Source organism: Pistacia vera, unplaced genomic scaffold (assembly GCF_008641045.1).
Source record: "Pistacia vera cultivar Batoury unplaced genomic scaffold, PisVer_v2 Contig1144, whole genome shotgun sequence".
NCBI classification, from domain to species: domain Eukaryota; kingdom Viridiplantae; phylum Streptophyta; class Magnoliopsida; order Sapindales; family Anacardiaceae; genus Pistacia; species Pistacia vera.
The window spans coordinates 364,298-388,057 of NW_022195187.1; the positions used below are offsets into that span (position 1 = coordinate 364,298).

At 33.3% G+C, this 23,760-nt stretch overlaps 2 protein-coding genes across 2 annotated transcripts; one reads left to right on the forward strand and one right to left on the reverse strand.

The window, feature by feature from the left end:
• Positions 1-6,105: 6,105 nt before the first annotated feature.
• On the reverse strand, positions 6,106-8,055 carry LOC116145491 (transcription factor RAX1-like). The gene is made up of 3 exons (XM_031430951.1): positions 7,797-8,055; positions 7,544-7,673; positions 6,106-7,238 (listed from the first exon to the last, which is right to left on the reverse strand). Exons 1-3 carry the CDS (start codon positions 7,930-7,932, stop codon positions 6,467-6,469), a joined length of 1,038 nt encoding a protein of 345 aa, XP_031286811.1. The 5' UTR covers positions 7,933-8,055; the 3' UTR covers positions 6,106-6,466.
• Positions 8,056-20,012: 11,957 nt separating this feature from the next.
• Positions 20,013-23,158, forward strand: LOC116144896 (alpha-L-fucosidase 1-like). The gene is made up of 3 exons (XM_031430319.1): positions 20,013-20,700; positions 21,278-21,514; positions 22,282-23,158. Exons 1-3 carry the CDS (start codon positions 20,105-20,107, stop codon positions 23,069-23,071), a joined length of 1,623 nt encoding a protein of 540 aa, XP_031286179.1. The 5' UTR covers positions 20,013-20,104; the 3' UTR covers positions 23,072-23,158.
• Positions 23,159-23,760: the final 602 nt, after the last annotated feature.

Consider the following 23,760-nt stretch of genomic DNA (forward strand, 5'->3'; position numbering starts at 1 on the left):
TTATTAATTAAGAAGTTGGGAGAGATTCAAGCAGAAAAAAGAAAAATATATTAGGGGATGCTTGTTACATTAATATGTGAGAAGTTGAATATTGAAATCACCCATGATGATGCAACAAATAAGATTAAGTTTTCTGCAAATAATGTGTTGGGGGATGTGACATTGAATAAAATGGGTTTGATTAAAAAGAATATGACAGGACAATGGTTTGTGATTAGAGATGAAATGGAGAGAGATGCAATGGTTCAGGAAGGTGTCAGTGTTCCAAAAGGGGTTAATGAAGGACAAGTCTATGTGCGCAAAAGAAGAAGAACGAGTATTGAACCTGGATAATCTGAGAATGTAGAAGATATGCCCTCTTATACTTTAGAGGAAATAGAAAGTAGATTTGAGCGGATGGAAAAGTTTCAAGAGGAGAGTTTTTCACGTATTGAGAGGCAAATGCAAGAACAACATGATCAATTGCAAAGTGATTTCAACACGTTTGCATCAAGAATAGAAGAAACAGTTGACATCATTGGAGAACGCATGACAAAGATTTTCAGCATGATGAAGAATTTCTCAACAACCTCTTTTTCCTACAGTCAACCTCCACTCCCTACACCATGATGAAGAATTTTTCAATAGCCTCCTTGTCAACATTCTTGGGGAACGCACTATGAGTGTTAATTATGATTATGTGTACTTCAAATGCTTAGCTTTATATATGAAGATTATTTTTGCCTTTTGTTTATAAATATATTTGTCTTTTGTTTATACATATGTAAACTACTCTTTTGAATGCATATATATATGTAAGACTAGACATACCTAAAGACATCAAAATTCAAATCTCAAATGAAATGCATATCCAAAATTCCATGTACAACAGGAGTCTGCAATGTGACGATAATATATACTAAAAACATTCATAATAAGTTACATTAACGTCATTATCATGAATTCACTACCCTACACAACCAATGACGAAAATACTAAAAATAAAACAACTGAATAAGCATACAACTCAACTGCATTTGGTAGAAATTAACCAAAGCATGAAAAATTTCTACCAAATACAATTTTATATGCTTAAACATGGCAAAAATATCAAACATCTCCCAACGAGACATGTTCATCATTTACAAACTCCTGTCCAGTATAGAAATTACTTTGTCCTGCGAGAATAAGAACAGGACCAATGGACATCTGTCATTATTTAACAACTATAATTTAGCACACGTTATAGAAAACTTAAGGCAATTACAATTATACAAGATACATAACACATACCTAGGTAGTAACAACATCGTTCGACAACACTTGAGTTTCCGCATCGGCTACAGAAGTACAGGAAAGAAACTATTCCTTTTGTCGCTGTACCGATGATCATTTTCCTAAAAAGTATCATAACATATTAATAATCAAGTCGATATTATTCTAAACTTAAAAAAATACTCAAATAATGTATAACTTATACCAATTCTTTATTTTTGTAATTTTTTATTTTCAACCTTACGTACAATTTCTTCAACCTTCAATTACTTTCTTCTACATGGAGGACGATCTTTGCTACGAGTTGCCTACAGACTAATAATTAGACTATTCCCCTCTTTCGGAGGACTGTCCTCGTCTTGACTAGTCAAACCGGTTGTGGAAGAGATGTTCACTTTTGTACCAAGCCCTCCCTCACTTTCCTTTTGCTTCAACTTTTTCCTCATCTCAATCATAAACTCCGTGATCATATTATAATCTTCCTCATTGTTTGATGTCATATCCGCTACTGTCAACATTAAATTAGACAACTTATCAAAACGTTGTCCTTCAATGTTGGTGCTTCACCTATTATAACTGACCTTAATTTTCATATGACATCTGTTCACATTTTTCCTCCAACGCCGTAAAATATACTTTTCTGGAGCGTGTGAAACCCTTTTATGAATCAACACCATAATGGCATGTCTGCATAAAATCCCTCTGAACTCAAACAAATGACAAGTATAACGAATATCACACAAACTTTCTTCAAAGTATACCGAATACAGAACACGGCGACTAGTATCTCCAAACCAAATATCTTCCAAAACTTGATACTTCTCGCATGAATCACATTTTTTCAGAAAAGATAACTCACAATAAATCTTCCCCGCAATCTCTTCTTGAAACTCTTTAAACTTTGCAGTTGTGTATGCAGTTTGAAATTTTTTCTCAATGGGGTAATTAGTTATGCATGGTATCCAAGATTTGAAAGATCTAAAATCAGCCTCCCTTTCTTTTTCCACTTTAGATCGCAATGCATTATCATATTGTTTCACAAATTGTTTTAAAGTAGTTTTGGAATTTACATACCCGTAAAAAAATGCATGCATACTTTCACTACGTTGGGTAGTAAACATACTTGCCCAAAAAGCATCATTAAGAAATGCAGGCACCCATTGTACTCTTTCTTTGTATAATCCACATAACCATGCATTCTCGTGAAGGTTGTGCACATCAACAAATTGGTTCCACCGCTCTTCGAACTCTTCACGAGTAAAGGAATCATATACAACATTTTACAACTTAAACTTTATAGTTTCATATTCCTTATACCCTCTTAAATTTTCAGGCAGTTTCTTCATTATATGTCATAAACACCACCTATGTCTTGTACCAGGGAAAACTATCTCAATTGCATTTTTCATGGCCTTATCTTGATCAGTGATAATTCCATTAGGAGCAACATCCATGCATTCAAGCCAAGAACGAAATAGCCATACAAATGTCTCAGTGTCCTCATGAGAAATTAACCCACAATCTAACAACGTCGAATGTCCATGATGATCAACCCTCATAAAAGCAGTAAATGACATATCATACTTATTCGTCAGATACGTTGTGTCGAAGGTGATAACATCACTGAATTCTTTATATGCAACCCTACATCTAGCATCAACCCATAGCACATTCTGTAATCGACTCTCTTCATCTACATCAATCATGTACCAGAAATTTGAATTCTCCTTTTGCATTTTCCTAAAATACTCAAGTATTGCCGAAGCATTTCCAACTCCAAGTCGTAGCTTTCTGACTTTTTCAATGTAGTTCCTACAATCTTTTTGTAGAAACGTCAAATTCTCTACACCTCCTGCCTCAATTGAACATGACCAAAAATTTTTACACGGTCTAATCCCAACCACATCATTAACTTCAAGTCGCCTTTTCACATAAGGTTGTATCGTTCGGTTAACCTTGAAATATCTTCTTTTTGTCGGACTTGTAAGATCATGGTTATGTTCAAGTATAACTGATTTAATTTCCCATTTGCATTCACCATTCAAAGCTACACTGATCCGACTCTTATAATCTGTTTTGGCAACAGGTTATTTTTTCAAGGTATTTCTGGACTTACATATTTCCTTCCCAGAACAAGAACATGCCACTATCACATATCTCATCTCTCAATCTTCACCTTTCTTTGACGTACGTATCATTGCTTCAAATCCCATTTTGTTATCATACCATTTGTAATACTTTACCAGACTATCAACTGAATCAAACACTATTTCAATATGAGGCTCTACTTCTTCCTCTACACACCCCATATCTTCTAATTCATCACGTTCATTTTCCTGATCATTCAAAGCTACACTAATCCGACTCTTACAATCTGTTTTGGCAACAGGTTGTTTTTTCAAGGTATTTTTGGACTTACATATTTCCTTCCCAGAACAAGAACATGCCATTGTCACATATCTCATCTCTCAATCTTCGTCTTTCTTTGACGTACGTATCATTGCTTCAAATCCCATTTTGTTACCATATCGTTTGTAATACTTTATCAGACTATCAACTGAATCAAATACTATTCCAATATGAGGCTCTACTTCTTCCTCTACACATCCCATATCTTCTAATTCATCACGTTCATTTTCCTGATCATTTAATAGTTTTATAATAGATAAAATTAGAATGTACTAATACAACACATCAAAAGAAACAATAGATACAATAAATTTAAAATCATGTTAATGAAAAAGTTAAGGTTTCGAGCACAATTTACCTCAACATCATTGAAATGAGGCAAACTGGACTCTTCCATATTCTGTAATTTAATGCAAAACCAATACTAGTGTTCGCGTTTACGAATCTGATTCATAACAATCACCAACAAATTTTCTCTATCAGTTTTTTTCTATTGTAACATATATTCAATCCAAAATATAATACAAAACTAAATAAATGCATAAGTTAAATAAAAATCGGTTAACAACCTCAACAAATCCTTCTAATCTGGACAAATTTTGATCTTCTTATCTCCCTTTCCACTGTAAAAAAAATTGTTTGATGAAAAGTTTATGGCTTTCGTTCTTGTCACGGTAGCTAGAAAATGAGGAAAATACAGCTGTTGAGGAAGAAATGATTAAGGAATGCAGACGCAAAGAACAGACGGCAACGATGAAGCAGAAGGCGGCGATAGGTATAAAATGAAGTTTTCTTTCGCTCGAAGAATTTTGGCGCTGGTTTTTGGAGAAGCTAATGTTATTCGCAAATAAAAAAAAAATTATTAAAAAAAATTTCATTATATTATGGACAGGCGTCCATTACTTATAGACGACCGTCTTTTACATAAGGGACGACCGTCCAACCCTTACGGACGGACGTCCATTACTTACGAACATTTGTCCACACCTAAGGGATGGTCGTCCACAATTTATGGACGACCGTCCAAGTTTTTTATTTTGTTTTTTTAAAACCACAATAATAATGGACGAGTATCCATTACTTACGAACGCTCGTCCACACTTAGCGGACAACCGTCCACAATTTATGGACGGCCGTCCAAATTTTTTACTTTGTTTTTAAAAACACACAATAAGGGACGGACGTCCATTCCTTAGGGCCGCCCGTCCAAATTGGAGGGACGCCCGTCCAAACTAAAGGGACGCCCATCCACAATTTATGGACGAGCGTCCAAATTTTTTATTTTGTTTTTTAAACTAGAATAAGATACGGGCGTCCATTCCTTACAGATGCCCGTCCAAACATAATGGACGGGCATCCCTTATTTGCGAGTGCCTGTCCAAAATGAAGGGACGGCCGTCCATAATTGATGAACGACTGTCCCTAAATTTTTTTAATGTTTTAAAAAGAATTGTTAATGGACGGGTGTCCATTAAAATATGAATGCCCGTCTAATATTTAGGGACATCCGTCCATAACCTATGAACGGCCGTATCTAATTTTTATAAGAATTTTTTATTCATGGACGAGCGTCCTTTAAATAGGGATACTCGTCTGTAGTAATAGACTCCTGTCTATATAATATGGACGGGAGTCTATATAAGTGAATGACTATCCATATTTGATGAACGGTCGTTCACTAGAAAAAAATAAAACTAACATAAAACGCGTTTAGTTTATTGGTGTGAATCAAAGGACACGTAGACTAGTATAATATTTTGGTGTAAAAATCCCGACCCCCGTAGCATTTTTGTAACGAGTAATGCTTGTTGAATAAAGGATTAATTGTCAAAGCAATTACATGAACAACAAGTACATATAAATTATTATTATTATTATAATATTTCATTGTTTATTTGCCTGCCAATGCAGACATAAATAAAGATAGAGCTAGCTGATGACCTCTGATACAATATTATATAATGAAAAAAACAAATGGTGTGTAAGAAGACTGAGATTATGATTCTTAATTATTGATAATTTAAAAAAGGTTCCGCCTCCACAAAATTCCAAAATATCCAACGTCATACTCTTTAAAATTTCTGGTTTCCAAGTTCCCACCTTGGGTCTCTGACTAGTTCATCACATAAATTAAATAAATAAAAGATTCTTGGCTGATCAATATTCCTGGCTACAATTGTACTCACCCATCCCCGAATGATAACCCTACTCTCCTTTGTTAATTATTTTTTAATACAAAGGACTCATAATGTTATTGGTCCTTCAAAATCTAAGTTGACTACAGAAACCCACTCACCATTTTAGTCAATTTCATTTGATTTATAGGGTTAGAATTGCCTTCTAATTTTTCTCAAGATAATAATATTAACACCCAATTGATGCGAGGAGAAGATACAAAAAGAGAAATTATATATATTTAATAATAATAAACAGTGAATGGTCTGTTTAACAAGTTTGTTCTCGAATGGAGATAAGTTCATTATCTCTGGTCTAGTTTTCATAAACATTTATAATCTGATTGGGAATTGCACTGATACACAGAAACAGAGAGACACCGTACAAACAATAACATCATCATCTCCCGTTCCCAAAAAAGAAATGTGCACAAAATAAAAAGAAGCTTTACCATGTACCGTCAAAGGAATTCAGAAATGTTTCAATTTATGATCATCAAAAAACACAAACCCCCAGAAACTGAAACAACGTCTTTTCATCTCTGAATCTCATCTCATTTCACCATCACCACCTTATCACAGACCTCACCTTACCCCATCAGATCTTTTTTCTGATTTTACTTACTCCATCAGTTGTTGTAATAGTGTTGCATCATCAGCTTCTCTTGTATCTTAATGCTTTCATCACCACTACTACTGAACAAGTTGAAGTTACTATTGTTGTCGTTGTTGTTGTTGTTGCTAATCAGTTGCTTAACATCTTCAAGACTATAGTTTGATGGGGATGGGATTTCTCCAAAATACCCATTTGGTTTCTCAGCCGCCGCCCATTGGTCGTTGTTGTTGTTGCCATAATTACTAAGCATGAATTTGTGGTTGTTTTCTTCAAACCCTCCATTAGAGAGATAACCCTGAAAACTCATATGATCCTCTTGTTTGATCTCTCTCCCATAACTGAGCTGACCGCAACTTCCATCGGAAGAACTGCAACTTGTTTCACTACCAAACACGAGGAAATTTTCTTTCATGGGGTAGTACTGAATGGAACTAACCGCACCTTCTTGGATATGAAACTGTGTGGCTAAAGAAGTTGAGTTACTGGTGTTGTTGAACAGGTGTGATGGAAAGGTGGAAGAGATTGATTCAAAAGAATCAAAACAGGAGAAAGATTTGGTTGGGGTATAATAAGTAGAACATGAGTCGTTGTTGTTAAGTGATGATAGTAAAGATTGAGACGATGGTAGTGATAAAGTTTGATGATGAGAAGATGGGAATGTTGGTGGTTTTCTTTGTGATGAAGGAGTATTCATGGCGATAAGCCTCTTCTTCAGCTTGGTGTTCCAGTGGTTCTTGATATCGTTATCAGTCCTGCCTGGTAGCTGAGCAGCGATTATTGACCATCTGTATGCAATTGCATGTGTTTGTGTTAGTAAAAGTTCCATAACAAAGAAAATTAAAAAAAAATTATATGCTTTCATCAAGATTGCCCAAAAATAGCCGATTCTTGATATAAATGCTACTAGTTTACTGAAAAAATTGTCAACAAAAAAACCCAAAACATTTCTACTTTTCCCTTCTCGTGAGTGTCTTTTTTTAGATGGATAATATTTACTAAATATAGACCTTTACTTTCATAAAAAAAAGTTTACAATTTAAGAAAAAGAAATGATACCCATAAAAGTTTGGGTAGTTAAAGAATAGAATACCTGCTCCCAATGCTGGCAAATAGGCTGTAGATGATCCTATCTTCCTCATCAGTGAATTCGCCATGTTTAATGTTAGGCCTGAGATAGTTGAGCCATCTGAGTCTGCAACTCTTCCCACATCTCTTTAGACCTGATGGATCCAAAAAAGCAAATAAATATCCATTCAGAAACAACAAAGAAAAACAGATTACATTGATTGATTTGTTTGTTTTTGTGTGAAGAATCATATCTGTTTGAGATTATTATATCTTACCAGCTTTCTGTGGAAGAGCAATCCAATTCCCACCAGTACCGTATTTCTCTATGTACTCCTTCAGCTTTGTGTCTTCTTCTGGTGACCAAGGCCCCTTCTTCACATTTGCCTTGTCACAACAAGGAGCCCTACCCATCTCTTTCTCTGTCTCTCTCTCTCTCTGTCTCTTTCTCGAAGAGAAGTGATTTTATGATCTCTTGGATATCTCTGCAGACCTCTTTTAAGGAACAAAGGTCTCACTTTCTAAATGAAACTTTGGTAAGGGTGTCATTTAGTACCAATCGATAGGAGATTTGGGTTGTGTAGAAATAAATATATATAATAACTTTTTTTAATTAAAAAAACTTACAATAAGTCAATATTAGTACCAGTTTTATGGTAATTGGATAAGCTAATAGAAGTTTCTATTATCTCAAATGCAGCCCTAAACATAACCTTACTCTCTCTCTCTCTCTCTCTCTTTGATGGATCCAAAGTCTTAAGCAGGAGAAATTAACACAACAAAAGGCAACGAATCGATTATCGAAAGCTACTTGACCTTTGAATTGTGACATTTTCCAAACCAAAGACTTAGCGATATTTAGGTAGATAAACAAATAACTAACTGGCTTCAACTTGGTGGTTATAAATATTAATTACCAAAAGCTTTTATGACTATAACTTTGCATGCTTCGACGTCATTATTTTCTTCCTCTCGAGATTTGCATATTTAATTAAATATTTTATTAAAATTAATCATTTATTTACTACCAATTCTGGGACATCTGTAACAATCTTCAGTTAAGATGTCCCTATTTAGCATTAAATAAATATTCACTTGGTGTATTAATTAATTTATACCTGAAAATATTATTTTGTTATCAGGGTCTATCAGTTTAATTATATATGCAAAATTACAGACAGTAAAAATTTAGAATACTGAACACGTATTGATGGACCCTCACCTATGTATCGATCAGATTCTTCGTCCTTAAATTCATCTGACCGAGTGTTGTTTCAGAATCGGAGCTGACTTATCAATGCCATGGATCATACAGCTATATATATATATATATGGCAACAGTTTTGATTAATTATTTCTGCATGCAAAAGTAGGCAAACAATCCTTACAGATGACACAGCTGCAACATTTTACCCATTTCCTTACCGTGAACTTTTGTGTATTATGCTAAGTGACACTTCACAGTTTCAGCCACTAGGGACGAAGTCCAGGGTACTATTGGATTCTGTAGGCCATCAAAATCAATCTTTATATACCCTCAGTAACTGTTACATGTTTTCTACAGTTACCAATTAATATTTGAATTATACTTGTATAATTTATATTCATCTTTTTGAGTTTTATTTTTATTTGTAACTCATGTATACATTATACATGTATATTTTCTTTTCATATTGGTTTGTACCAATAATTTATATATATATATAATACTACATTCTTTAAATACTTTTTGAAAATGAGATTATGGAACGATTAGATCTGATTAATTAAGCTATGTATTAATTAATTTTTATTTTGATTATCATGTAAGGTGGCCTCCACCATGTGGTTGGTTCCCTCATCCTGTTCATGGAAGTGACTTTATGATGATGAGCAATAGCTAGGAGCCAAATTAGACCAAAACGCTAATTTATACGAACTTTATATGAGCGATAAAGTTGATTCAATTATACACATGTCCCTGAAAATTCAGCATGTTTTAACAGTTTCTTCAATGAAAGGCCTTATCAGTGAGGCTAACATAACGTACATGGTGAAAACCGACTCTCCCGATATTTTTCATTATTCATAGTAAAAAAACATATACCTTTAATTACATGTCGATGTGGTAAAAACAGATATACCTTTTACAATATTCTAAATCTAATTTGTAATCGAATATTTTTCTGACCCTTAAAGAAAAGGAGAGATAAAACATAAAGAAAATTCTGTGACCCAGAGTATTTCTTTACAGAGTCAATTTTGTGAAGCTTCGCTGAAGCTTTAAATGTATATATAAATATCACCGTAAAGTAGAGACATTTATTAATATATTGAATGAACAAAGACTAGATTGGCTAAGTGGGAAATTTTCCGTGACTCTTTCATTTGTTTTTTTCCATTGATATTACTCTTAATAAATTTAAATAAAAAATTGAAACAAATCAGAGGTTGTATGTCTCCGAGACCGAGTATTGGTACGTACTTTGACTCCTTAATTTGTTGGTTCAAAACCATTAATATTTTCTAGGTGTCTACGTCTAGCTAGGCTGATAAGTAAAGCCTGGTTTGATGTAAGAAAACATGTGATTCGCAATGAGGAAAATAATTAGTGAAGTTTACTAAGACAGGTCTAATCGGATATGAAATTAGCATGGATTATATGTTGAAATTTTATACCAATATTTGCATGGTTTACAATACGTATTAATTTTATTGGGTCCCGCTTAATTATTTTGTTAATGAAGTGGATTGGATCATTGCAACGTGTATTGGTGTCTAGCTGTACAAGAAAGCAACTAGTTTATCGTGTATAAACCAGAAACAAAGAACTTTAAATTTAATTAAAGTAGTGATTATAATAAACTAAATTACGTACATTGCAGCCTCAAATAAAGGAAAAAAAAAAAAAAAAAAAACTAATTGTAAAATATCTTGTAAATACTGCGCCTTAATGTAATTGTTACTTCATTTAGAAAGCTCGATATGTTTTTTTTTTTTTTCATATAATCCTTCATTCATGAAATTTTAAATGAATACTCGCTGTAAAAATAAATTAGAGAGGGTACGTGGAATATTAATACATATATACATCATAAATGTATATATAATTATATATGTTGATGGATAATGAATTAATAGAGTGATATCACTGAAATCTCAAGGATATCTAACAAAAATATTTTTATTTTATATCTCATATTCTTATTCCCCCTTTGTTACCAACAACAAATAAATTCATATCCATGTTCGTTGACCTGTCTGCCTGATAATAATTAAAATCAATTTTAAAACTTTAATTTGCTTCCCCTTCACAATCAAAGTATATCCCAACTAAATGCTTTTTTACTTGCAAATTTGAAATTTGTGACAGGAATATGTATTAATTTTCTTTCATTAAATTAAAAAGATTATCGGCTGGAACACCCCTTTTTCCACACTACTATTTTTTTCTTTTTAATTTCACTGTTGGTGAAAAGAAAGACAACTAGAAATTGTGTTGAAAACAGGAAACTGCTGTATAACTTGATGGGAATCAAACAATTAATGGTCTGAATTATTCACCAATTTACTATAAAGTCAGAACTCAGAAGTATATTAGATACAAAAGGTTTGGAATCAATCAAGGGAAGACTATACCCTTTTCAAGTGCTGCAGTTTAATTAATTATGTGAGAAAATAATCTGGCTCAAAAAGGAAAATTTTAATTTCCATGTCTCTTTGTTTAAAGGAAAAATATTGATGATCTCGATTAACCAATCGATGAATGACACGATATGAAGCTACCAGAGGCCATTTTTGATATCTCACTTACAGAACAAACACATGCAAGCAGACATATACATATATGACCAGAGATCAATAGTCATCTTAGATAAGACGATATTAATTAAATAAAAAAAAAAAAAAGCAAGTAAACCCAGTTCATTTCTTTGATATATTAATTGTTCCACTTCTAAGCAGACACTAAAATTTAAAAAAAAAAAAAAAACCATTTTCAATGATATTCCCTTATTATTTATCCAAGAGAAAATTGATTGTGCAATATAATTTAGTTATATATTGTTCCACCTCTAATGCAATGGACATTGACATCTAAGGCTGCTAAACCCTAATTTCAAATATATATTTTTTTTATATAATGGAGGAGAAATTCAATGGCCGAAACAAAATCCTGTCTTAATCAGTCACTTTACTAGTTCGTTGCAATAGTTAACAAATAATTATGTCTTCAATGCTTCAAATTTCAATATATTTAATAATTCTAATTACTCCCACTATTTTACTTAAATGTTGCTTTCGTGTCATTATTTCCTTTCTCACATCTGTTACAGTTGCATGTATAAACATTTTTATATACATGTACGTAAACAACTGCTGTATAAATAAATATACACGTTGTACTTTGGCCAGCATTAACAAACAGACTTTGAAGAGATAAACAAGAATAATATAAGTGCATGGAAACATATCAACCTAAAGATCTTACTTGTAAAGAGATATATATATAATTTAAGGAAAAGGATAGAGAAAGGGCATTATTTTGTTTATTAATTAAGAGTTTAAAATTTAATCTTTCTCTGTCGTCTCTACTGCCCAATGGAATCTTTAAATTGAAAATACAATTGGATCTTCATTTCTCTATCAAGAAGATAACAAACAAGGAAATAATTAATCAAGTTAACTCATAATTGGGTCAAATATATAATATACAAAAAGAAGAGACAAGTTTCGTCATCTGCATTGACTCACAGAGAGGAAAGATTCACACACTCGTGTTTTTCTCGCTTTCTCAACGGTTGGCAAACTAAGCTAGAAATTTTTTGCTGGCTGTATCCATTTTTCGTTCAATTTATAATATATATATGTTTGCAACAAGTGAAGGAAAGTCTTGCTAGTTTCCTTATTTTGCAATTCTACCCCGAGTTTAGGCTTATTCCTTTGAAGTTTGAACTCTTTCAAGTTGGTGATCGAATAACCCACTGATAAATTCGAAATTGCGTTCTTATAGACAAAAAAGTAAAGAAAAAGTTTGGGTCAAACAGGCAAAAGAAATGTTAAAGATCAAGCGATTACATTCTTCCAATTACCAAATGCAGACTGAGGGAAACAAACTATTCTTTATCTTGTTTTACTTTTCTACAATGTTCAATGTACATGAATATTGTATATAACTTAGTAATTAGTCATGCGTGTAAAATCAAACAGCTGCATTCAAATGGCGTCCAGCCGTCTAGGATCTGACGTTAATGGTGATTAATTAAATTGTGTTGTTCAAATGATAATCAGCTTCTTGAATGCAGAAGTTGACAGGTGTAAACATGATGGAACCCGTTCATATAATTACAGGTGAAAGCTTTGGCCACTCCATCAATTGACAAGCCACTGAGTTGGAAAAGTCATCAAAACTCTTCTCGCAGACTACCACCTCTTTTATCAATTAAACCCTAGTCAAGGTTTCACAGTGTGCGAAAATTTAGGGGAAGAAAATAAATAGTAGGAAAAGGAGGGACTTGGTGTTGAAAGAGAGAAAAGTACACAAAAGTCAAAGAAAGTTTTAACTGGGATTCGTTGAGACAAAAGACAAAAAGCCTCGCTGTCTTAAATGACGTAACATGTTGCGTACTCACCCACACACATCCACGTTGATTATAATTATATAATATTAAACACAGGTTCAATTTCAACACTAACGTGTCGCTCGATCCTCCATTTACACTCACCAATACTTTATTCTTCTATATATTTTTTTATCGCGGTCCCAAACCCAACGTGTGGCTTCTACTCACTCGCGCGTGCTTTATTTCCTTAACTGTTCTAAGTTTCTATTTAAGGGTAATTACAATGCACCATATGCTTTTGCCTTAAACAAATACTCAGGTTTCTCAATAATTAACACGTACTAGAATAATTCTCATGTTTAAATATTTCTTATATGGTTTATAAAATATCTATTTTATTGTGGATTATTTATCATATTTTATTTCGGGTTTAAATATAAAGGAAAAAGACATTAAGAATGTGAATGTGATGCAATTGGATTGTTGCCCCCTTTTTTATTGTGGAGAGACAAATGGGATTTAATAAGGATAAGTTATGCATTCATAAACAAGGACAAATTGATTGGAGATGGAGATGGGGATGGGGGGAAGAAAAACTAATTATTAATTTTATCTTTTAAAAAAAAATGATCTACAGTTTTGAAATTTACTTAATATCCTTAGAAATTCAATAAAAATCTCTATTATAAAAGATGTTTGGAAAATATTATAAATACATTTTCCAAAATTTTTAATAAATTTGATTGAGAAGAGAAGTGGGAGGCGAGTATGAAGTTGGTATTGAGTTGTGCGAGTGGTGAGTAAAGTACAATGCGGAGTTGTGATGAGCGTGGATCAGAACAGATCAGAGGACAGCCAATCAATCAATCATCTCATGCTTTCTGAGTTCAAACTTTTAGATGGGCCCCCTTTCCCTTGGCCTTATTGATATGGTTGGTAAAGATTGGTTTAAACCTATTAATCAACATTATCATAGGTGTTTAGTTTTTAGTTGACTTATTTATCCATGGGCCGGGCTTTCTGTCCACCCATCACCTGTCTATCACAATTAATAAATACTTTATGTTTTTATTACGTAATAAAACTTCACTAATTCATGAATGATGTGATTTGATAAGTAAACATGTTTACCTTTAATCTTAAGAGTTGCCTGATAATCAGAAGGTTTATAGATTCAAATATTGAGATCATGTATCATGATAATATTATAATTTATCCGATCTTTTAGATTTGTAAAATGTTTAATGGATCTTGGAGATTAATTGAGATATATGCAAACTGTCCTAAACACTTCAGTTAAAAAAAAAAAAAAAAAAAAGTGCTTTTCTGAAAGTGATATTTCAATGGTGTAACTTGCCATTTAATTTAATACAAAACACAAAGGAAAACCGGTATCTCAAGTGTTTCTTTTAAGTAGAATGTAATGAAAGTAATACAATGAGCAGGCAGATGGCTACATTGACGTAGTTTTATGGAATAACTTAACTTTTACCAGCAAGTAAGAGAAAGGTGATAATAAAATACTTATGATTGATTTTGAAATTTGATTTCACGGAAAGTTTTGTTAAAAAAATATGTAATAAATGATGAATATGCGTAATTCTAAATTGATACATGTTTAATTTTGCTTGTACAGAAGAAACCTGCCAAGTTAAGGATTTGAGTAAAGTTGGAAAATATCTTGTAACCTGAAGACTGGCCACAGTTTGCAGTCTCAACCTGCTCAAGTGAACACTTGAATTAATGTCTTCATGTTATGATATTATAACACATTAAAAGAACTGGATTTGACTCAAAGGCTCAACCACACCTCCAGGGCCAGATGGTGCTTTGGGCCGAACTAGACAATAAGCCTTAAAAAGGTCACACTGCAGGAAACAAAACAGAGCAAGTAGTTTTGCCAGTCAACTTAAAAAATTTCACATTACAAGAATCATTAAGTAGTTTGGTGATACTTATTGTGTTACGGCCCACGGGCCCTCAGTATGTGGTTCTAATTATTTTAATTTTGTTATTTATTTATTAAATAATTAGTTTGTTAGCAACATAATATTCTAGTCATTAAGTTATAGTTTAGTGGGATATTTCCTTTACTTTAGTAGTGGGAGTAGTTGTAACTCATTTCCTATTTCCTTATTTTTGAATGTTGTAAGTGGGCTATTTAAGCCAAGTTTTGTTGAAATAAAGATATGGAATTATTCGCCCATTAACTGAGTTTTACTATGAGGTCGCAGGCTCCTCAATCTGTCTGTTAGTTCCTTAACTACTCCTTCTAACACCATAGGTTCCAGCAAACAAAACAAAGGCCAACCTCAGTATGTATCATATTGGCATCCCATAAGTAGATTAAAAAAGAATAAGTCTATCCTTACAAAGAAGCTTACAAAGTGAAGAAAAAAATAAAGAAAAAACGAAAAAAAAGAAAGATGAAGATGAAGGGTGAATGTTGCCTTTATATGCCTTCTTTGTAGGCTTCTTTATAAGACTAGCATTGTTAATTAAAAAAGCCCCCATTTCAAAGTTTTATAATTAAATTTTTTTTCTTAAAACACCCCACAAATTACATATCAATAAAAATTGGTTCATAACATCGACGTTACAGCTCATAAATGACCAATTTCTACAGGTGGAACAAATCGCATTAAAGAGGGTTCAACCCGGACCGCCAAAATGGCGGGCTGGGTTGAACCCGACCCGCATGCAACCCCAGGCGGGCCGGGTTGCTATATGGCAACCTGGCGACCCGCGGGTTGCAATTTTGTTCTTTCTAAGGACCGCCAACCCGCCAGGTTGGCTATTTCCAACCTGGCGACCCGCGGGTTGCAATTTTGTTCTTTCTAAGGACCACCAACCCGCCAGGTTGGCTATTTCCAACCTGGCGGGTTGGCTGTTGTCGAGTTGGCCGAAAAAAATAAAAAATAAAAAACTAAAATTTATTTGTTTTTTTGAATTCTCCTTTTACCCTTGAAATATAGCTGTTTTATAGCAATTGGATGGGTTTTTTTGGTCATTTTATTTTCCCAATTTTTTCTATAAATTGGCCCTAAACTACCATATTTTCTCACAACTCAAATTCTCTCATTCTCTCTAATCTCTAATCTTTATTGAACTCTCTCAATTATTCTCTTAATCTCTTTGTTATCAATTTGCTCTTATTTTAATTTTTATTAGTTTTTGCAATTTTCAATTCATATTTCCAATTTTCCATATTCCAATTCTCCTTTTTAATTTTTTATTTCTTCTACATCAATTTTTTTTTTTCAACTACAATGGATAGATATTTCTCTTCTATCAATTTCAATGAGGAATGAAACTACTATCCTAGTCCTAGTCTTAGTCCCGCTGAATTTACTAACATGAATGCAGGAGGAGATTCAAATAGTCCCGCTTTCCTAGTCTTAGAATCCGATACACCTCAAAATATGCCCTCGATTCCTCCCCATGCTGCCACACCTACAGCTCCTGGTGGTTCTAGAAGTCGTCCTCATCCAACTTCATCTCAAGCTGAAGCGGATTCATCAACTGCTGTCGAAAGCGACGACAGACACACATCAGACGTTTTGACGCATTTCGATAAGTTTTACGAGGTAGAAAATATAGTTCAAGTGAAGAAAGCAAAATGCAAGTATTGTGGAAATGTTTATAAAGCTGATTCAGGTAATGGTACTAGTACTTTAAAAATGCATGCTAATAAACATATTACTCAACATGGAAATAGAGAAACCAATCAAACTCAAATAACTAATATGGGTACTACTTGGCGTTATAATTCTTATGTATATAGGGAACAATTAGCTTTATATATTGCTACAAGTGATCAACCTATTAATATGACTGAAGATAAATATTTTGAAAGATTTATTAAAAAATCATTTTTTCCAGGATTTAAAAGTTATTCTAAAACTGCAACTATAAATGATTTAATAAAATTGTTTAAGAAAATGAAATTAGAATTAAAAAATAAAATACATATTTGTCATGTTAGTGTGTCTCTAACTGCCGATATTTGGAGTGGTAGAGCTAAACAAGATTATATTTGTGTGGCTAGTCATTATTTTGATAACGAATGTAAATTAAATAAATCTTTATTATGATTTAGATTAATGGACGTGGATCATAGTGGTCAACAAATTTATAATAAAATTGTTGAAGTTTTAGAAGATTATGATATTGTTACTAAAGTGATAAGTTTAACTTTAGATAATGCAAGTGCTAATACTACTGCTATAGATTTTTTTCAAAGTAATTATCATTTTTATAACAATTTGAAGTTTTTTCACCAACGTTATGCAAGTCACATTATTAATTTAACTGTAAAAAGTGATATGAAAACAATTAAAGAAAATATTGATATAATTAGAGATTGTTTAGCTTGGATTATTGGTAGTAATAAAAGAAATGCTGAATTTCAGGATGTTTGTATAAAATCAAAAATGTCTCCTAGAACTTTTGCATTAGATATGCCTGTTAGATGGAATAATACTTATTTAATGTTTGATTCATGTTTACCTTATGCTAATTTAATTAGTTATTTTGTAGCAAATAATAGAGGTCCTCATTATTTGGTAGAAAATGATTGGCAAATAACTAAAGTATTTCATTATTTTCTTAAAATTTTTTACCAATCCATTTTACAACTTTCTGGTGTGTATTATTCTACTAGTTCATTGGTAATACATACAATTATAAAAATTTCAAAGTTATTTACAAACAACAAAAACAATGAAATTTTAAAAGAACTAATAAAGGCAATGAAATTTTTTTTTTTAAAATATTTTAAACCCATTCCTTTTCTTTATTGTTTAGGTGCCATATTTGATCATAGAATTAAACAAGAAGGTTTAGAAAATGGTTTAGAGACTTTAACTGAAAATTTACAATACTTAGCATTTGTCAATCAAATAAGAGAGGTAAAAAATTATCTTGCAGAGGTATATTTCCAATATGAAAACAGGTATGAGAACTTGCAAAGACACGAAATACATAGGAAAATTGCATAAAAAAAAAAACAAATGAAGACTTCTACACCTGGAGTGCATTTAATAGGCCGAAGAGGAACCGAACCCGAAGCATAGGCGCAACCTTCTCTTCAAAAGCACCAACAGCAACAACGAATCTACTGTCCGCCATGTAGTCACAGAGTAACAAGCCTCAACAATATTTGGGAACTCCCGAAATGTTACCAACAGATCCACAACAAAGAGCCAACTTTGATGTCTTGAAATATTGGAAAATCAGAAAATGTTTTTTTTCGGTATTATCAAGACTTGCCTTGAATGTTTTTGTTGTTCCTGTCTCAACCATCTCATCCGAACAAACATTTAATGCAAGGGGAAGAATTTTAAATGAAAGGAAGACTAAACTTTCACAAAAAATGATTGAAGTCCTCACATGTCTTCGAGATTAGGAACGGTCCCGCCATCAAGAGCAATACGAGGTTGTCGACGATACTTTAATAGAATCATTTCAATTTTGTAATATAGATGATACGGATGAGGGAGGTTCTAGTCAACCCCAAAATTAGTTGTTTTGTAAATTAATTGTCAATTATTGCACTCTTTTTTCCTTAACAAGTTTTTGTCCCATTGGGTTTTTCTTGGTGAGGTTTTTAACGAGTCAATAATTATTGTAATTTTTTATTTTATTTTTTGATAAATGAATAAATTTATTTTTTCTTATATTACAATTTTAATGTATTAAAATTGAATTAATATTTGAAATGTTAACAAAAAAAAAAAAATAATAATTTAATTGAATTATTGATATTTGAAAAGAAGTTAACTAAAAACAATTACATTTATTCATTTATAAATTGTTAATTATTCATTTGAAAAGTTAATTAAACAAAACAAAATAAAATCAAAAATAGAAAAAGGGGGTTAACCCGGCCCAACCCACAACCTAACCCGGCGGGTTAGGGTTGACGGGCCGGGTTGGGCCAACCAATCCTCCAAAATTGACGGGCCTAACCCGGCCTGCCTTTGTTGGCAGGCGAGTTAGGACCGACCCGCCAAAATGAGTAACCCACCGTGGGTCGGGCTGGGCGGGTTACTTTTCCACCTTTATGCTCAGGTAAGAAAATTCATCAAAAAACAATTGCAAGTTATCATGTTGAAACTGTGAAAGAAAATTTGTAACATTGGGTTGTAAGTGTAATATTGCCCATTTAATAAATATCCAACATTCCAATTTTATTTTATTTTTTTAAGAAAAAAAGTTAACATATCATTCTCTTCCCTTATGATACATACCCGTCACCATCATTCTTCCTAAAACAAAATTTTAGAAAATTAAATTATAAGTTCAGAAAAAATTGAAGCTAAAAAAAACTTTACAAATAAGCCTAAGAAAATAATGGAGTCAAACAACATAAAAAATATAGATTAAGATCCCTATCAATACTTTGAAGAAAAACGTAACAATAAATTTATACGTGATTATAAAGTATAAACAAACTCATATATCAAATCCCATTGTCATAAAACAAATAAAAAATTCGGGAGATAATAGTGGAATGTAAAAGACTTGTAAAGAATAAAAAAAATTAAAGTTAATATTTATAATTTAAAATGGAGACAAATTTGATATTATAGACTTTAATAAAAAGTTTATTAACGGGATCTCATGCTAATTCTCAAAGCCCAAAACACAACCACAACTGAACCTGTGTCTCGTTTTATAGCATTCATGATTAAGAACATTTTCATGAAATTCTTGATATAATCTCTTTTTTTTTTTCAGATTTAAAAATGAAAGAACAAATTTATATGCAATTTTGTAAATGATATCTATTTGATCACGTTTAAACAACGGCTTTGATGACTTATATAGAAATTTTGTAGTTTTCTTGGTATTCAATTTAATCAATGAATTTTACTTGTAAATTTTCTCTTAATATTGTTATTGATTCTTTCTTTTAAGTCAATCCAAATACGAGAGTGACATAATAACCACTTTCTCTGCTTGGTTGTTCAAAACACTTGAAACAAACCAAACCCCCCTATGTTCTGACTCTGAACCAAACCCATAAATTTCAACTTCCCTCAATGAAGAAGAAGAACAACATCAACAAAACTACAATCCAAACATCAAAATTCCCAAAACCTATCTCACAAAACATTATTGTCCTAACACTACTAATCTCACTCTATTTCTTTCCCATTTCCTCTTCTGCCCTCCAAATACCACCTCCTCTTCCCATTTTACCCATTCCCTCATCGTCCCAGCTCCAATGGCAGCTCTCTTCTATGGCACTCTTCCTCCACTTCGGAACCAACACCTTTACGGACTCGGAGTGGGGTTCGGGTCACGCCGATCCGAGTGTCTTCAACCCTGTTGGACTGAATGCTTCTCAGTGGGTCCAAGTGGCCAAGGAGGCCGGGTTTAACCGTGTCATACTTACTGCGAAACACCATGATGGATTCTGTTTGTGGCCAAGTGAATACACAGAGTACAGTCCGAAGTCTAGTAAGTGGAGAAATGGGAGTGGTGATGTTGTTGCTGAGCTGGCAATGGCTGCTAGAGAGGCTGGTGTTGCGCTTGGGCTGTATCTTTCGCCGTGGGATCGCCATGAACCATGTTATGGCAAGACCTTGGAGTATAACGAGTTCTATATGGGGCAGATGACTGAGTTGTTGACTAGGTGAACTTATCTGAGTTTTATTTGAATTTGGAATGATTGTGGCTGGATTATCGAGTTTTCTACTGAATTTCTTGTTATCTGGTTTATTTGATTTTATCTTTTTTATGTCTGTTTGCAAGTTACTTAAGATCGATCGCGTTTTGGTTAATTTTTGTTCTGCATTGTGATTCTGTAAATTTAATGGATTTTGGTCGACTGGGTTGTTTGATTTTCAGCATTTTGAAGCTTTGCTTCCATTATGAAGATTTGCATTAACTGTATTTCCTAGGAATGGTATTGTCAATTGGTTTGTTTAATTAACGAGAATTTATCAAATTGATGGAGGGTTTAATGATAGGTGAATTTGTTTTGTTTTTTCACATCAGTTGAGTTGACATTTGTATCAGTTGATTGTATTTTCAGATTCTTACAAGTTATTTGGATCAAATTTTGCTTAAGAAGATATGGTTATTTGTTAATTTTGTTAGTTTAGAATAGGCGATTTCTTTTGGGTGACTTCATTCTCTTGGCAGTTCATTAGATTATTCAGAGTTGAGGAGAGTGGTTTATTTATTTATTTATTTTTGACATGGAACAGGTATGGAGAGATCAGGGAGGTATGGTTGGATGGTGCAAAAGGTGAGGGTGAGAAGGACATGGAGTATTTCTTTGATTCTTGGTTTAGTCTCATTCGTCAACTTCAGCCTGGGGCTGTCATATTTTCTGATGCTGGTCCTGATACCAGGTGGATTGGAGATGAGGCTGGTGTTGCTAGCTCCACTTGCTGGTCTCTTTTCAATCGGAGTTCTGCTACGATTGGTGGTACTGATCCTGGGTGAGTTCATTTTCATTGTTCCTAACCTTAGAGTAGTATTAGTTGGGATTTCTAGCTTTTAAATAGATGGCATTTATGCAAGTCATAACTCACTTAAGAGTTCCTATCTTGGTAACAATCCTAATATCTAGTTCAAGAGTCGTTATTTGGTTAAAACCTGATTGCCATCCATGATATGCTAACTACAAGTCAGATAGCCTCCATTCTACCTCATGGAGGACTGAAGGAGAGTGGGGAGGATGTTGGGGACAACCATTATAGGCTTTCTAACTCTGTGTAGAAAATTCTTCTGCTTGCATCCGAGCTTCTGGTTCGGATGTAATCCCCTGGTTCTTATGTTTGATGACTTCTTTGATATACTGATACCCAGAGTTTTACATGTAAACATCTTGTGCACTTCAGAGATTATAATTTATCGACACTTGCACCATGCTATGAAGCAGGCTTATTGTTTCAGCAATGTTAATTCTGATTAAGAACTTATAGCATACAGAGATGATATGGGGCGCTATGCTGCAATAAAAGAAAGGTTGATCTTAGTGATCAGCTTTTAATGGTGGTGTTATTTTCTTAAAATAATCATCAATTTTGAAAGATCAGTTGAGACTGCCATAAGGCCTTTTCCTTAGTCGTAGAACATTCAGTCTTTGAATGAAGAAACTTTGTGAATTGTTAGGTTCCTTCAGAAATTTTTTCTTCTTGCCTTCTTTTTAAGAATGGAACAAAGTATTAGAGGTTCATTTTCTTTTTGTTTGGCATACTAACAGATACTCTCAGGGGGGAGACCCACAGGGTCATGACTGGGTACCTGCTGAGTGTGATGTTTCCATCAGACCTGGCTGGTTTTGGCATGCATCAGAAGCTCCGAAGTCAGCACTGAAGCTTCTTGACATATACTACAAATCAGTCGGAAGAAACTGTCTGTTATTGCTAAATGTACCTCCAAATTCTTCAGGCCTCATCTCAGCTGAAGATATACAAATACTTAAAGAGTTCAGTGAGCTTCAGAGATCCATATTTTCCCATAATCTTGCTGAGAATGCTCTTGTTAGTGCTAGCAGTACAAGAGGAGGAAGTAACCAATCTCGGTTTAACCCTCACAATGTCCTGAAAGAAGGTATCTACTCCTACTGGGCTCCTGAAGAAAATAAATGTAAATGGGTGTTGTCCTTAGACCTTCAGGAACCGGTATCTTTTAATGTTTTACAAATTCAAGAGCCGATTCACATGGGACAGCGTGTTATTGAGTTTCATCTGGATATCTTGAATGAAAAAGGGAAATGGAAGAAGCTGATTAATGGCACAACAGTTGGATATCAGAGACTGTTGCAATTTCCTACCATTAAAACTCAGCGGTTGAGGCTTGTAGTTGACAAGTCTCGGGCTGATCCTCTCATTTCTTATTTGGGACTTTTTATAGATCCATTCTGTGTTGTGAGCAACATGTCTGATACAAGCTCACCAACATATGATACTCACATTATTCGGCAAACTGTTGCCACAATGTGGCAATATTTAGCTTCTTCATGGAATTCACTCTCCATGATCTCTGTGTAAAAATTACAATTTATAAATTATAATTGATTTCCCCAAATGTTGTGATCAAGAGTATGTCATCTCTTGGGGATTTGTGGCATTTACTTTAAACTTCTTTTAATCAGAAAGGGTGGAAATATTTTGTTTCCATTACTGGACTGTGTTTATGGCAGATTGAAACATGGCTCAAGCCCAACGTGGTTGTGTTATGTGATTGAGTACAGTGATCATATTGTATGGGCAGATAATTATGCAGTGGATTACGAAATAAAATGGCTACCTTCTGTGAGATCCCAAAAGTTGTGGGTATTATAACTTGTATATACTAGTTAATTTGTCATATCGTTTGTTATTTTATTTCATTATTATGTGACAGTAGTCAATTAATACCATATCATTTAGGATCTGAAAATTGGATACATCTTATTACTCTTACAAATATTTCAATCGAATGGATTAGACAGAAAAATCATCTCCAGAGCTCCAAGTACAAAATAGGAACAAAATCTCTCTAGTGTGATAGCCGACCAAACATAATTCACAGGATCAACAGCTTAAAATGTTTACTTCACACATACAAGATAATAAAAATCTACCATTTCTAAAACTATCTATCACCTTATAAAATTTGAGCATGATAAACAGATAAAGTCAAATTCTGGGATGCCAATAGATATTCAAGTTACAATAAGCTATTAAGTGGTGACAAT